Source organism: Vombatus ursinus, unplaced genomic scaffold, assembly GCF_900497805.2.
Source record: "Vombatus ursinus unplaced genomic scaffold, bare-nosed wombat genome assembly UNPS02011767.1, whole genome shotgun sequence".
NCBI classification, from domain to species: Eukaryota; Metazoa; Chordata; class Mammalia; order Diprotodontia; family Vombatidae; genus Vombatus; species Vombatus ursinus.
In genome coordinates this window covers 344,374-360,069 of record NW_020951545.1, presented here as the reverse complement: position 1 = coordinate 360,069, position 15,696 = coordinate 344,374, and the positions used below count along the sequence as shown (strand labels likewise).

Below are 15,696 nucleotides of genomic sequence, written 5' to 3'. Positions count from 1 at the left end.
AAGACTTTGTAATCTTCTAGTCTTTTGTTGACTTTGAGGGTCCAAGGTAGGTTGAACTCGGTTTCTTTTGTTGTTTTGGGTGGGTTTTTTTTGTTTTTGTTTTTTTGCACAGGAACTGGGGTAATGGAAGGAAAGATAGGGATTAGATGTGATTAGTTGTTTACCCTGAAATACAGCCTATTCTCAAATTGAGTTTCTCAAGTTAGGTAAGGGAAAATACAGTGTTCTCTGTCTCCACAGTAGGATGTATGAAGAATTGAAGGGCAAGATAAGATTTCCTTCCAGCCTCCATCTTTACTACCACTAGTCAGAGCAAATGAACTCACTTCTTTACAGTGAAGATACTCATTTGACCTGAACTCCTTCAGCTCCCTTCCTTCATACCTCAAAATTTCTCTGTCTAGTCTCTCTTCCTTTCATCTTGGAAGATGAAATAGTCCTCTTTCTCAGAGCTAGCCCGTAGCTTTGATGCCATCTGCTGACTACCTCTAGGACTTGGTTCATTAATTGCCCTTTCCTGCAACTTCAATATCTTCCTCTCTACTTTCTCCTTTTATTTTGCCTTCAAACTTAGTTTATTAGAGATATTATATCCAGAAATGAAAACAAAAACAAAAACGTCCCCCCTCTACTTCACTGTTCCCTTAACCTACTATCTCACCTTGCACACTTTTTGTCCTCAAGAGGTTATGATGTACTCTTTGCCTCCACTTCCTCACTACCAGGATTTGGACTGAAAATACTATTTCTGTCTTATCACTGACTTCCACCAAATTCTTCTTTCGAAACTCCTCTTCTTTCTTTCTTCCTTCCTTTCCTTATTTCTTCCCTCCCTCCTTCCTTCCCTTCTTTCCTTATTTTCTTCTTTCTTAGCAATTGGGCTTAAGTGACTTGGCCAGAGTCAGTCAAATTTGAACTCAGGTCCTCCTGACTCTAGGGCCAGTGCTCTATCCACTATGTCACCTAGCTGCCCCCAAATCCAGTTAACCTTACCTAGGTCCTTGTCCTCCTTGAACCTTGACATTGATCATAAATTCAATCTTTATATATTGTCTTCCTTTAACTTTCATGACACTCACATGATTCTCCTTTGACCCATCCTTTATTGCTTTTGCTGGTTCTTGTTTCTTCTCTCACTTTCTAAATGTAGGTATCTTAAGAAATTCTGTCTAGCCTTTTCTCTCTATGGTTTTCCATGGTAACCTGATTCTGTCCTCCATCTTCAACTTTGGTCTTTTGGCAGGTGATTCTCAAGTGTATATCTATTATTTGTATTCCCTAGAACTTGAGGCTCATTTCTCTTATTGAGATAGATACTGTGGATGGAACTCTGGGCCTGGAGGGAGGAAAACCCAGGTTCAAATCCAAACTCAAGACATTTACTGTCTGTGTGACTTAGCAAGTCACTTCAACTCTATTTGCCTCAATTCCCTCAACTGTAAAATGGAGTTAATATCGGCACCTGCCTTTCAGGGTTATTGTAAGCATCAAATGACTCTGGTCTCTCACAGCACTAATTTATCCAGACCAGTAGCAAAGAAACATTCCTAATAAATAGCTCTGATAATATCACTACCCTGCTTACAAACCTTCAATGGTTGCCTATTTCCTACCAAAGAAAGTCCATATTCAAGTTAGCAGCATTGAACGTTTTTTGTAGTCTGACTCCAATGTACATTTTAGGCATTATCTCACACTACATCCATTCATGTGTGTTCTGTTGCTGTCAAATTGGACTCTTTATTGTTCTAAATTTTCCCTGCTTTTTCCTGTGTCTATATTTGCTTACACCATCCCCTGTGAATCAAACCATTCTCATTTCCCTGTCTGCTTGTTGAAATCCTAGCTCATGTGTCAACTCCTCCATGAAGTTTTCCATGATATCTCTCCAAGTGGAAGTAATTCCTCTGGGTCTCTGAGATCTTTATAATTCCTACTTTGTAATTTATATTAGTTATTTATGTGCCTGTCTTGTCTTTCCAACTAGCTAGTGTGCTGCGTAATGGAAGAGCTGTGCTTTGTTCACCTTTGTTATCCCTTACTTCTTAGCAAAATATCTTATCCATTGACATTGAATGAATAAATCTTTTTTTATCTAATTTTCTGGCTGTTCACATCTAACTCTTACTCTTTTCTTCTTTAAAATGTGATCCTATGAATCTTTCTAACTTACATTTTGGAATATTTAGCAATAGTAAAGCTGTGTACCAAAGTGATGAGTCCAAATTAATCTACTTACTCTTTATGAATAGGAAACAAGCCAAAATAATGCAGAAGTTATTCTTCTTTGTTTATATTGATACTTGCCAGGATTTTATTGGTGTGAATATTCTTCTATTACTACAGGGTTAAGTGCCATACTTTCTTATCCTGAGATACTCTTATCCTTATTTCCTTGTAAATCCTCTATAAAAGATCTACATAAGATACTGAAAACTTTTTCTCTGGGTCTTTTATTATCTTGTACCATTCAAATTCATTGCTAATTCAGAACTTTATTTCCTGGCAATATATATCCTTGATTTCATTTATTTCACTCCTATTGTGTGCTAGGTACTGTGTTACATGATAAAAAAAAAATGAAAAATACATGCCTGATGTCAAGGAGCTCAGCCTAGCAAAAAGACTGTAACAATGACTCAAAAATATGATACAAGATGTGTGTGTGTGATATATAGTAAAGGAGAGATGGAGAAAATGTTCTGAGAAATTAAAGAGGGAAAATCACTTTTAGAAAGGGGAGCAGATTAGTGAAGGCTTCACGGAGTAAGTGGTACCTTAGTTGGACCTTAAAAGGAAGCTATGGCAGAAGAAGAATATATTCTAGACTCTGAATTATAAGAACAACATCAAATGATGAAAGGAAAGGGATTGTCAGAAATATGGGGTTAGGGGAATAGGAATGAATAATAGTCCAGTTTGTCCAGACTATGGAATATAGGAAATTGGGAGAAGCATAAAATAAGTTTGGACAGGGAGGCTGGGGATAGGTCATGGAAGGTCTCAAAAGATAGGGGGTTGATACTTTTTGATTGGTAATCAATAGTCATCAAAAGTTTTTAACAAGTAATGACCATAATCATAACATGATTAGGAAGATGACTCAGGAAGCATTGTAGAACAAAAATGACTGTAAAGGCAAGAAGGACCAGTTAGGAGACTAGAGGAGTAGTCTAGGTAAGAAGAAATGAGAGACTTAATGTAGATGGTAGGAATAACAGTAGAAAAGAAGAACTGTGTGTATTTTTGAGAGGGAGACCAGAAGAGGGAGGGAAGGCTATGAGGGGAAGAGATTCATGACAGGATGTGGAAATTGAATTGGATGTACAGCGTGAGGAAAAAGTCATCTAGATTCTAAGGTTATAAGCCTGGGAAACTGGGATAAATGGAGGTGCTATTAAAAGGAGTTTTAGGGGCAGAACATGTTGAGGGGGTGAGCAAAAAATGAGTTCTATTTTAGATATGTTGGGTTTGAGGGGCTAAGATATTCAGGTAGACATATTCAACAGATATTTGGAAATATGTGACTGTAGCCCCAGAGAAAGATTGAAGATGTAGAGATTTGGAAGTCATCTATATTGAATCCATGAGATCACCAAGACACAAAATGTAAATAGTGAAGAAAAAATGGGTCTGTAATTGAACCTTATGGAACACTCTTGTTAAAGAGAAATGGAAAGATGAAAAGCCAATAAGAAACAAAGGGAAAGTAATAAGCAATTAAAAAAAAACCATAAGAGTGTGGTGTCACAATAGCCAGAGGAGGAGAGGCATTAAAAAAAAAAAGAGCCACTGAACTGCTCTGCCAAATGGTGTAGAAAGAGGTCATGGAGGATGAGGATGGGGAAAGGTCAATAGATTTAGAGATAAGGTTATTAGTAACCTTCCAGAGAAGGCTTTCAATAGATTGGTGGCAACCAGTGCTAAATGTCAAGGGCTTAAGGTGTGGGTGGTAAGTTTGGCATTGAGAAAGGGGAGAAAGGACAATGGTTTCAGAAGGAGGCCATGGGATGACGGGCTTATATCCTTTATTCTGTTTCTTGAATATGAGTCACTGGTAACATGCTGCAGCCTGCTTATGACCATCATCGTTATCTTTCCTCAGCCCTTTTGGTTGTCATTTTAGTTTTTCTGAGACGTTGATGTTCCATGACTGATAGACATCCATGTAGCATTACAGGAAATCATGGCTTCACATAAAAAAGTTATGGCATAGTGGATAGAGTGCTGGACCTGGAGTCAGGAAGATTTGGGTACTGCCTGTTCCATGGAATATTCACTGTGTGTCCCTAAGCAAATCACACTGTCTTTAACCTCAATTTTCTCATCTGTAAAATAGGATGATAATAGCACCCATATCACATGGTCGTTAGGATCAAGTGGGACAATGTACACAAACCAGTTTGCAAACTTTAAAGTACTACATAAATCTGAGCTATAATTATTATTTTTATTAGGCAAAATTATATAAAAAGTTCCATTCACTCTTAGAAGGACATATACTTTGAGCTAGGATTCTAGAAACCCAGAGTTGAGAGGGATATAAAGCTTAGTCTAGTACTAATGTAAAGCAGTTTTTATAATTGCTGGAGTTGGAAGGAATGGATACTGGAACAATGATTTCATAGGCATAGGGAACTTTTAATGGGGAAATTCCTTCTGTCAGTGCAGGTTGGCACCATCTAGGCAACTTATACACTAAGAGAATTATCTAGGTAACCAAGAGGTTGTATGACGCCCCTCGGGTCACATCAGCAATATGGATCAGATGTGGGTCTTCCTGGCTTCAAGGACAGCTCTGTCCAGAATGCCAACACTGCCTCAATGAATTAAAACAGAGGAGTCAAATCTTAGATTTTACCTCACTGGTCCTATGTTCTATCCAATTTAGTTAACCAGGTGGTTTATACTTCAGGTATGTTATGGTGGAGTTGTTTTTCAGTTGTGTCCAACTCTCTGTGATCCCATCTGGGGTCTTCTTGGCAAAGATACTGCAGTGGTTTGCCATTTCCTTCTCCAGCTCATTTTACAGATGTGGAAACTGTGGCAAAAAGGGGTAAGTGACTTGTCCAGAGTCACACAGCTAGGAAATGTCTGAGGCCAGATTTGAAAGGTTAGTCTTCCTAACTCTCAGCCCTCTGCTCTATCCGCTGTGCCACCCAGCTCCCCTATTGCTCCACCTAACTGCCCTACGTCAAAGTATTCTTACCTGTGCCATGCAGCACCCATTCCATTCATACTTTTTCCTCCTGTGAAATCCTTGTCCTTGTCCCCCTCCTCAAATAATCCTACAGAGAACAATCGTGTGTCATTACAATATATGTAGGTGAGGCAGTTAGTTGGAAAACTAGGATTAATTCATCTACTTTTACAGAGAAATGCACCATGAGCAATTAAAAGTCAGTTTAATTAGGAACCTAAAATGAATTAAGTTATGATAATTTATACACAGATTCTTTGGGTCTCGTCTCCTGCAGTAAATTAGATTCCTAGGTTACTTCTCCAAGGCTCTTTCCAAATCTTGCTTTTGGCCTCTTTTATAAATTAGGTTTATAAATTAGGATCAAATGCATGCATTGGTTCCATCTATATGTGTTGGTCAAAAGTAGAGTTTGGGTTTCTCTTACTAAGCTAACATCTGTATAATAATTTAAGGCTTCCAAAGCACTTTACATGTGTTATCTTTACAACAACCATTTTATATGAAAAATCTGAGGCTTGAGAGGTTATAAAAGACTTCCCCAGGATTACGTAGCTATTAAGTGTCCAAGGCAGGATTCAAGTTCGGGTCTTCCTGACTCCAAATACAGCATTCATCTACCATATCATTTCAATACTTCCCTAAGGATATATGAAGCTTTGAGAGTCCATAAAACAACTGCTAAAAAATTTAATGTTTCTAATATAAGATTAATGAAGGGAAAATTTTTTTTCCAGTATGGGCCCTGTGAAACCCCATATAAATAAAGAAATGTCAGGGGCAGCTAGGTGGCACAGTGGATAGAGGACCAGCCCTGAAGTCAGGAGGACCTGAGTTCAAATCCGGCCTCAGACAAACACTTGACACTTACTAGCTGTATAACCCTGGGCAAGTCACTTAACCCCAATTACTTTAAAAAGAAAAAAAAAAGTCCTACCATTGCTTTCCAAAATGTTGAGTAAAAACCATTTTCCTGGCAACTCATTCTTTGGGCTCAGGATTATAGATGAAGCTGGACATCTGAAAAACATTTTTAACCTTCTGAAATTTCTTGTATTGTTGGAAGGGGTGTGTGTGGGTGTGTGTGAGAGACAAAGAGAGACTGACAGCACTTCCTGCTGATTTTAGATCACAGTACTTGATATGCTGATGGTGAATTAGTATGTTCTAGTCCTTTCTGTTCTAATGCACACTGGAGGGTGGCAACACAGGACTCTTCATAACTGCTGAATGGCACTGGCTAACTTGTTGAGCAGGCTAACCTACTCCAAAGGCCAACACTGCCCTCTTAGACAATAGTCAATAAACATATTTAAGTATCTACCAAGTGCCAGGCACTCTGCTAATTGCTGGGGATACAAATAAGAAAAAGAAAGACAGCCCCTGCCGTCAACGAGCTTACACTCTAATGAGGGAAGATCTTATACAAAAGGAAGCTGAAAGGGGAAGGTAAGGGGTAAGAGAGGATACCTGGCATGGGGACATGATATATGATGTTTGGGGAGGTGAAACCAAAATTCTTTTAAGAGTGTTGTAAAGTATATGACTAATGTGGAAATATGTTTAATATGTTTATACATGTATAGCCTATATGATTGCATGCTGTCTTGGGGAGGGGGAAGGGAGAAAATTTAGAACTCAAAATCTTATAAAAGTCAATGTTGAAAACTAAAAATAATTTTTTTTAAAAAAGGGATGTTGTAAAGTATAGGATATAAAGAAACAGCTTCAAATACAAGCATTCTTCTAGATTGGTGGAATCTGTGATTGTTATGGAAAATAGAAAAAGTGAATCATAAAAATGAGTTATGCTTCCATTAGAATAAAGCAAAGCTTCACATTTTTGGTAAATATAATTACTGAGTAAGTTATAGATTCCTCCTAAGGCACAGGTCTGACATGTCCCTTCTGCACTCAATGTCTTCAGTGATTCTCTATTGCCTCTATCATAAAATGCAAAGTTTTCAGCCTAATATTTCAGATTCCCCACAATCTGGTTCCAACCTGTCTTGATAAGTACCTTCAGATTATTTCCCTTTGTACACTCTATGTCTGAGTTACATGGGACAGCTTGCTGTTCCTTGAAATCCACCTTCCCTCTTTCCTTTCTGCGCCTTTTCACAGGATCCCCTCCATGTCTGGAATATACTCTCTTCTTTCTCTCAGAAACCTTAGCATCATTTAAGGCTCAACACGGGTAACGCCTCCTATGCAAATCCTCTTCTGCTCCTCCTACCTCATCCAGTTGTCAGTCTTCTCTAGCTCCTCAAATTATCTTATATTCACTGATCCTTTTATACATTGTATTCTTCATATGAGCAGAAAATGGTTTTTGCTTTTTTCTTTTAGTCCTTAGTGTCTTACATTCTGGCGGGGAAAAAATAAATAAAAAGGCAGTTCAAGTAATACTATAGGAAGGTCTCAGATTTGAGTTTTGAAGGCTATAAGTCCATTGGTTTCATGTTGTATAAATGTAGAGGGAAAAGAACCAATGAATCACTAAGGCAAAAAAGTATTAACTGAAGTTCATATGTATTGTATTGGATGGTTATAAGCTTTGTGTAACAGTACAGACAATCAAGGCAGAATTCTGTTCTTCATCTGTTAAAGAAACTGTGCAGGAGAAAATCATTCCAACTTTGGAAATTTAAAACAACCTGTAGCTGTTTGGGAGAATGAAGAGAAAAATATTCTACATTTTCCTCTATAATTAACATACAAATTACTCTATGTCATTAGAACCACTGAACTGTTCAAGAAGCAAATGATTCTTTATCATGGGATCACTTTTTGTTTATTTCAGCATTAAAACAAAACATGAAATGCAGTGTTCTGAAGCTTTGTATCTTGGGTATTTGACCCTTATTTTTAAAAAACGGGAAAAAATGTTGTTCATAGGGTTGGGCAAGCAACCTGAAAAAAACAAAGACCCTTCTTTTAAATAGCTACAGGTGTAAAAAAAATTATATCTTTTGATTGGTTCTGATTAAGCCTCAACATAGGCAGTTTATTCACGTAATGTTCTCTAATTTATCAAGCTTTGAATCTCATTGAAATGTGTCTGTATGGAGTTCTCAATTTTTTTCTTGGCAATTCTTTCATCATCTCTAATAAGCTTTCCTAACAGGTTTCTCATAAATATTGGCTATCAAGACTACATTTAGAAAGCTCTATGTACCTTCCCATTTTAATCCACACTTGAGTGGGTAAAAACTAGCTCATAGCTCTCAGATAAGTATAAAAATCTAGGTTAGTTTATTAGGTTAGAAGTGAGCTCCAGTGTTGGTCCTTCACAACTCTAGCTCAAATTAATTTGGGGTAGTTACTTTTTGACAGTCTTAGTAAATAGTATTTCTTGGTTCCATGTTGTGTCCCTCTGTTATATTCAGTGTTCAAAAAGTTCTCCGAGGAGGTACCCTCAGGACAATAATTAGGAAGCAGACCTCAGAACTGCATTTTAAATCAAGCACTTATTAAGTGACTACCATTTTCAGATGATGTGGATATTAAGTGAAACAAAACATTATCTCTTCAAGGAATCTACATTCTATTGGGAAACAATTATATGTTTATAAGTAAATACAATCTCTACACAAGGTTATTTGGGGGAGGAAGAAGGAGGTTAACAGGGGTGATCAATAAAAAGTTTCTAAAAGAAGTGGCATTTGAGCTGAACTTTGAAAAGATGGCTTCTAAGAAATGGAGGCAAGGAAGGAGTTATGGGAAACTGATAAGAGATGGAACAGCAAGCAGACCACTTTGGCTGGGATGTTTGAATTGAAGGAGAATAGTGAAATAACTATGGAAAAGGTAGGAAGAGAGGTAGATGATAAAGGGTGTTAAATGCCAAACTGAGAAACTTATATTTTACCCTATATCCAGTAGGGAGCCATGGTAGCCTCTTGAGCAACAGAGTAACATTGTCAGACATGTGCTTTAGGAATATCCCTGGCAGCTGAGGGGACGATGGAATGGACACGGAGAGACACTTAGAGCCATTAGGAGATTGGCAAGTAAGGATAGATAGAGGTGACATTTTTTTCCCATGTGCTTCTGTCATTACTTTGTAGACTCAGTTCCTCCAGTATTTTCCATTACGCAACTCTTCACAAGCAGAAAGCTTCAATGGACTCCAGTCCTCTTGTGCCTTCCCTTTTGTGTAGTGAAATACTAGTGACTTAGCAATGCTTGGGTATTTTAATGTGTTTTCTTCATTCAAAACAATTTTGATCCTGCTCTTAAACAAGTTGATTTGAATTTAGCAATTCGTCAGTTTTCAAAATACAATCTTGAGAATAATGAGAAGGATAATAACATTCATTCAAAGACATCAGAAAACTCTGATGCAATGCAATAGCCAATTGTGACTTGAAAAGAGTGGTGGGGAAACATCCCTCCCTCCTAGCAAGAGAGACAGATGATGGACTATATACATAGGGAATAAAATATACGTTGCCCAACACGGCCAATGTATTTATTTTTGCTTAATTGTTTTCTTATAAGGATGGGTTCTTTCAGAGGTGTAGGTGGAAGCTATTAGGAAGTGCCAATGATTTTTTGGGGGGGGAGCTAGGCAATGGGATTAAGTGACTTGCCCAGGGTCACATAGCTAGTTAAGTGTCAAGTGTCTGAGGCTGGATTTGAACTCGGGTCCTCCCGACTCCAAGACTACTGTTCTATCCACTGTGCCACATAGCTGCCCCCGATGATTTTTTTTAAAGGAACTATTAATTTTTTTTTTAAAGACCCAGAAAAAAATGTGATTAGGGTAAAATTCCTAGAATGAATTTACCAGAATTACTGGGATGGAATGTTTATAATGATGCTGTTCATTTATGTGCAGGCAGATGACAAAAGAAAACATGTAAGAATGGCATCCCTATTTTCAGAGTGCTTAATTTGAGAGCAGCCTCATTGATTTGAAAGTAGCCTCAAACATAGCTTAAGCTATTCACCTTTATTTTTCATTGTGAGTAGTTGCCTTATGTCACTTCGGAGATATTAGAAAAAACAGATTTATAACTATGATTTGTCTGCTGGACAAAAACATCTACCAAATGGAACAAGATTCAGAGTTAATCTAACTTGAGCAGCCGAATCATTTTCTTCATGCCTATTCATTCATTTGGATAATGTGAAATGTAAGCAGTTGTCCCCTAGACCTCACTTAACCCTGCCTTATCTTAGAGTAGAGAATCTCACCCACGACAAAGAAAAGAAAATAACAATTCTTTGCTTCCCAATACCTTTTAAATTAATTCAACCAAGACAAACCATTTTGATAGACCGTTGGCCTGCCTGTGAGTAAATGATGACGTAGACAGTATCGCTTACAACATCCTATGAAGAGCTGAAGTTTGTTAAAAACTTGCCTGGTTAATTGGTTAACACCCTTGCTTGGTGTGTATTCTATAATTACCAGCGGACTGAAGGAGCTGTTTGCATCTGAAGTTGTGAGTCTTGCTGCGCCACTCCCCACCAGTCAGTCCCACAGCACCTTATAGTCCTCTCATATTTTCAAAGTCACACTTGACTAAAAAGGTTCATGGGTCATGTAGCTCATTCATCTTCCTCTGTGTATTTTTATAAGTGGACTTTCTACTGAAAGTCTACTATCAGACTGTCTTAGGATAAATGCCTATTTATGATCATTTAATATATCACTTCACACAAGGCAGTTTGGTGGCCCAGCGCATGGAGCGCTGGGCTTATAGGTAGAAGGATCTGAGTTCAAATGTGGCTTGACACTGGCTAGTTGTGTGACCTTGGACAAGTTACTTAACCTATGTATGCCTCAGTTTTCTCAACTATAAAATGGGGATAATAATAGCACCTATCTCTCAGGCTAGTTATGATGATTTGGGATAATTTGTAAAGCCTGCAGGGCCTGGCACTTAGGATGCACTATATAAATGTTAGCTATCATTATTATTATTATTATTACGTTTTATATCTTAAACACCCGTTTTTAATAAGTCTAATAATTATTCTAAAATTGATTTTTTTTTAGGCTAGGTAATGGGGTTAAGTGACTTGCCCAGGGTCACCCAGCTCATAAGTGTCAAGTGTCTGGTCTGAGGTTGTATTTGAACTCAGGTCTCCCTGAGTGCTGTCTCCCCTGCACCACCTAGCTGCCTCACTAGAAGTGATTTTTTTAATTTTTATTTTTTTAATTAGGCAATTGGGGTTAAGTGACTTGCCCAGGGTCACACAGGTAGTAAGTGTAAAGTATTTGGTCTGAGGGCAGATTTGAACTCAGGTCCTCCTGACTTCAGGGCCAGCACTCTATCCATTGTGCCACCTAGCTGCCCCATCTAAAAGTGATTTTTAAAGCAAATTTTATATGGAATCCATAATCTCTAAAGGTGATGCAGTGGGTGGAATGCCAGGCCTGGAGTCAGAAAGATTCATCTTCCTGTGTTCAAAACTGACCTTAGACACTTACTAAGCTATATGACCCTGGACCAGTCACTTAACCCTATTTGCCTCAGTTTCCTCATCTATAAAATGAACTGGAGAAGGAAATGGCAAACCACTGAAGTATCTTTGCCAAGAAAACCCCAGATAGGGTCATGAAGAGTCAGATACAACTGAAAAGGACTGAACAACAACAGAGTAATCTTGAAAGTTAGCCAGAGACCATAATTCAGCTCTAAAGCACTGTTTATCTCTACCTCCACTCATTTTGTCATTTTACTTTCTTTTAAATGTGAAAGTATATGCTATTCAAGTTTATTTTCATTTTGAATTCTTGGGATAGTTGGGTTGTTTTTAGTAAAATACATTTCAAGCTCTTCTTGAAATAGATTTTTTTGGTTCTTTGGTATTTGCATATAAGAATAATTAATAAGAATAAAAGTAGCTAACATTTGTATGGTGTTTACTCTGCCAAGTGCTGTGCTAAGCGCTTTACAAATATCTATTTTGTTCTTTATAACAACCCTAGGAGGTAAGTGTTATTATTGTACACATTATACAGTTGAAGAAACTGAGGCAAACAGGTTAAGTGACTTGCCCAGGGTCACACAGCTATTGTCTGGGGCTGGACTTGAACTTGGGTCTTCTGACTCCAGTGCTCTACTGTACTACCTGGTACATATATGTTTACTCCTCTTCTGAAAATTGAATTTAAATTATTTTAAATTTCTGTCATTATTACTGATTAGATAATTTGTGTCTGTACCACTCATGTCATTGCTGGGAGGCTATATCACATGAAGAAATAATAGTTTTGCAATATGTATAATATGTTTACAGCCTGAAATCAGAAGTTGGTTCTGATCTTACAAGAACTCATAATTAATCTTTGTATATTATCTCTAAGAAGATTCAAAGCCAAAATATATTGATTTTTTTTCTTCCTTCCTTTTTACAGTGTTTGAGAGATTTAAGGTGGGCCTGAAACCCTCAGAAACCAGAGGACTCCTGGAAACTTCAGAGAGAGTTTTACATTCAGGCTGCAGTATTCTCAGCAACACAATTTGACAGGGACAAGGGGCCCTACATTTTGGTGGAGTGAAAACTTGAGCCAATAAAGCCAAATCTTATAGTTGTTTTTGCCTTTGCAAGCAGCATATAGCGCTCCTGGCTCTGTGCTGATCACAGATTGACATTTAAAATGTGAATTTGATATCTGAGGTCCCTATTCCCTTTAGTCAGAGACTTACAGTCTGTGATATCTCAAGTGTTGTCCACATGGAACTCTTAGGATCTTAACAGCAAAAAGAGAAACAAAACATAATCTACCATCTCCAAGCATCAGTAATGATTTGGAGGTCTTATTTAATTTTTTTGGTTTTTTTTCTACTCTTCTCTAAGAACCTTCCTACCCCTTCATTTCCACTCCTCCCACTAAATAAAGAAGCAAATTATGAATGGAGAAAATCATAAGCTGAATTTTTCCTGACCTCTTTGCCATGCTGCCTTACAGTCCAAACACTGAAATGATTCTCTTCTCCCACCCTACCCGCCACCCCTGGGCTGAGGGAATGTGTGGAGGAGCTCTAAAGAAAACACAACAACAACAACAACTAAAAGGTAGCTTCTTTGAAAATAAGTACCCCTTATAAATGATATTGAACCAGTGGCCAAAACACTCAGAAGACCAAAAAAGTGAATAGCTACAGTACTTGGTTCCTGTTTGACCAGGAGCTGGATATCATGGCTTTAGATGGGATATTTTATACCTGTACGTTTTTCATTACTGACTGTTTTGGACTTCAATCAAAAACATATTGTAGATTTTAATGTTGAAAATGTAGAAACATCTGAATGTTATATTCTAGGAAGCAATAAATTGTAACTGAAATGAATGCTTGTACATACTAAAATAGCCATAAAATGTTTGTCTTCTCTTAAACAGCTTAATTATTTGACAATTATAACTTGCTCAGACATAGAACTATAATCACTGTGCTAGACTGAGACAGGAGATTAAAAACAACACTGATACAGTATATGAACAGTGCCTGAAGGGGTCAGTGGTGGTTAGCACTCTGTGTTTAACTGTGTTTATGCTACAAAAGTGCAATATTAGACACTGTAGTTCAGTTAGGTAGTACAGTTGCATCACCTAACTCCAAAGAAGAAACCAGGTTTGAGTAAACTAATTGCACATATTTCATTAAGTAACTCCTCTGCCTTTTGCTTGAATGCAAACATATGTGGCTGCTAGTGGCTGCTATTTTTACTCACTTAGCATTATTTTGGATCATCATATACCTTGAATGGAGAGCCAAACAATGCCCCTCCTCAGCCAACCACAGATGGCCAACCTTTAACTTCAGTAGGAAGAGAAAGTTCATAATTTAGATGAAAACTAGTGACTACTGGCACTTAAGATCAGAAAAGAGAATTCTTAATACTTGAGATGCCTTAAGGTACTGTCTACCCAAAGCTTTGAAAGCCTTACAAGGTAAACAGTTAAACTAACACTAATATGTGTATTGATGTGTTGTTTTTTGTAGAATTGTTGACATTTGATAATAAAACTCTCCTTCCTGACTAATCTCAATGTTTGTGCACTGCTGTTTTTTAATTCTCATTTTGTTACTGGAAGAGTAGAGTGCTGAAAGAAGGCAAAATAAAATCTCTGGAGATTTGAATTTTGTTTTCCTCTCTCCTATATGACTACCCTTGAGTTTTCATGAAGTCTTATAAAATGACTCTTTAAAAGCAAAGGCATTCCCTTTTTCATCTTGATTTATCTCCCCTACTTTACCTAGCAATGTGCTTTGCACACAGTAGGTTCTCAATAAATGTTGGTTAAAAGTGAAAAAAAGTGGGTCCCATTCCCAACTCAATATCTAATACAATGTATCCTGTTCTCTAAAGTTTAAAAAAAAAAATGCAGTACCTACCGGATTTTAGAATCTTTAAAGATTAATATTGGAAAATTTCCAATTAATGTGGCCCACCAATCGCCTCTGATCTTTTTTCCCTGGACTGGTTTTTTCCCAGAGGATGAGGGCTGGACATAACTATGTGGCTATTACTCCAATTTGCTCAGGCCCTCAGGGTAACCTTAGTGTGTATGTGAGGAAAAAAAGGAAACACACTCTTACACAGTATGGCTCCCAAGCCCTCACTGGTATGCTTTTCGTTAGTTGTCATGATAACTATCATAATAACGTTAACTCTTTTTCAAAATTAGTTTTTATTAATATCTTTGGTTTTTATGTTGCCTAAAATTTCATCTATATCTATTCACTCCTCCTTCCTAAAGAGGAAGCCCAAACAGTTCTCTAAGGTATATTCATTACAACAAAGAACTTTAAAAAAAAATTTTAAAAAAAGAGAAGAGGAAAAATATGCAAAGCTGATCACTACATCCCCAAAATATGACAATATATGCAGTGTTCCACACCTATGAAGCCCTCACGTCTGCAAAGGAGAGAAGAGAGATGTCTTTTTAGATCCCTTCTTTGGGGATCTGACTTGTTCTTTGTAATCTGCAACATTATTTTTTGACTGTTTTGTGACCGTTTTTCTTTCCACTTCCATTGTTGTCATTGTGTATGTTTTCTTGGCCTTGCCTACTTTCCTTTGCTTCAGTTGATCTAAGTCTTTCCATGCTGCTTTGTATTCACCACATTTGCCATTTTACTGCATAACAATAGTTCATTACATTCCTATGCCACAGTTTGTTTGGCCATTCCCAAATCAGTGGACATCTACTTTCTATACAGTTCTTTGGTACTACAAAAAGGGCGTCTATAAACATTTTAGACACCACTAACTCAAACATAAAACAGTTACTTCAGCATAAGGCAAAAGCAACAACAGTCATAACTTACTCAACAGGAGGCAAGAAGAGGAATGATCGTATTCAATAGAATGCAAGAATAGGAATAATATAAACCCGGGTCACAGTCTACCACTAATACACACATGCAGAAGTGTGGACATACACCTTCGGAAACCTAGCAGGGAAGCAGATGAATAGGCAAATACATGTGGCTGAGGCAATCACAACTCTGAATGGCAGGCCTTGATGT

At 37.5% G+C, this 15,696-nt stretch overlaps 1 protein-coding gene across 3 annotated transcripts in view; it reads left to right on the top strand.

Annotated features, from left to right (window-relative positions):
- The window catches only part of ESRP1 (epithelial splicing regulatory protein 1), a 106,419-nt gene extending 92,206 nt beyond the window's left edge, over positions 1-14,213 (top strand). For all 3 annotated transcript variants that reach the window (XM_027856975.1, XM_027856972.1, XM_027856973.1), the window contains one exon: positions 12,576-14,213. Coding sequence is in view for 1 of the 3 variants with exons in the window: in XM_027856973.1 (XP_027712774.1) it covers positions 12,576-12,582 (7 nt within the window). In the remaining 2 variants the exon portion in view is untranslated. The remainder of the gene's footprint in view (positions 1-12,575) is intronic.
- Positions 14,214-15,696: the final 1,483 nt, after the last annotated feature.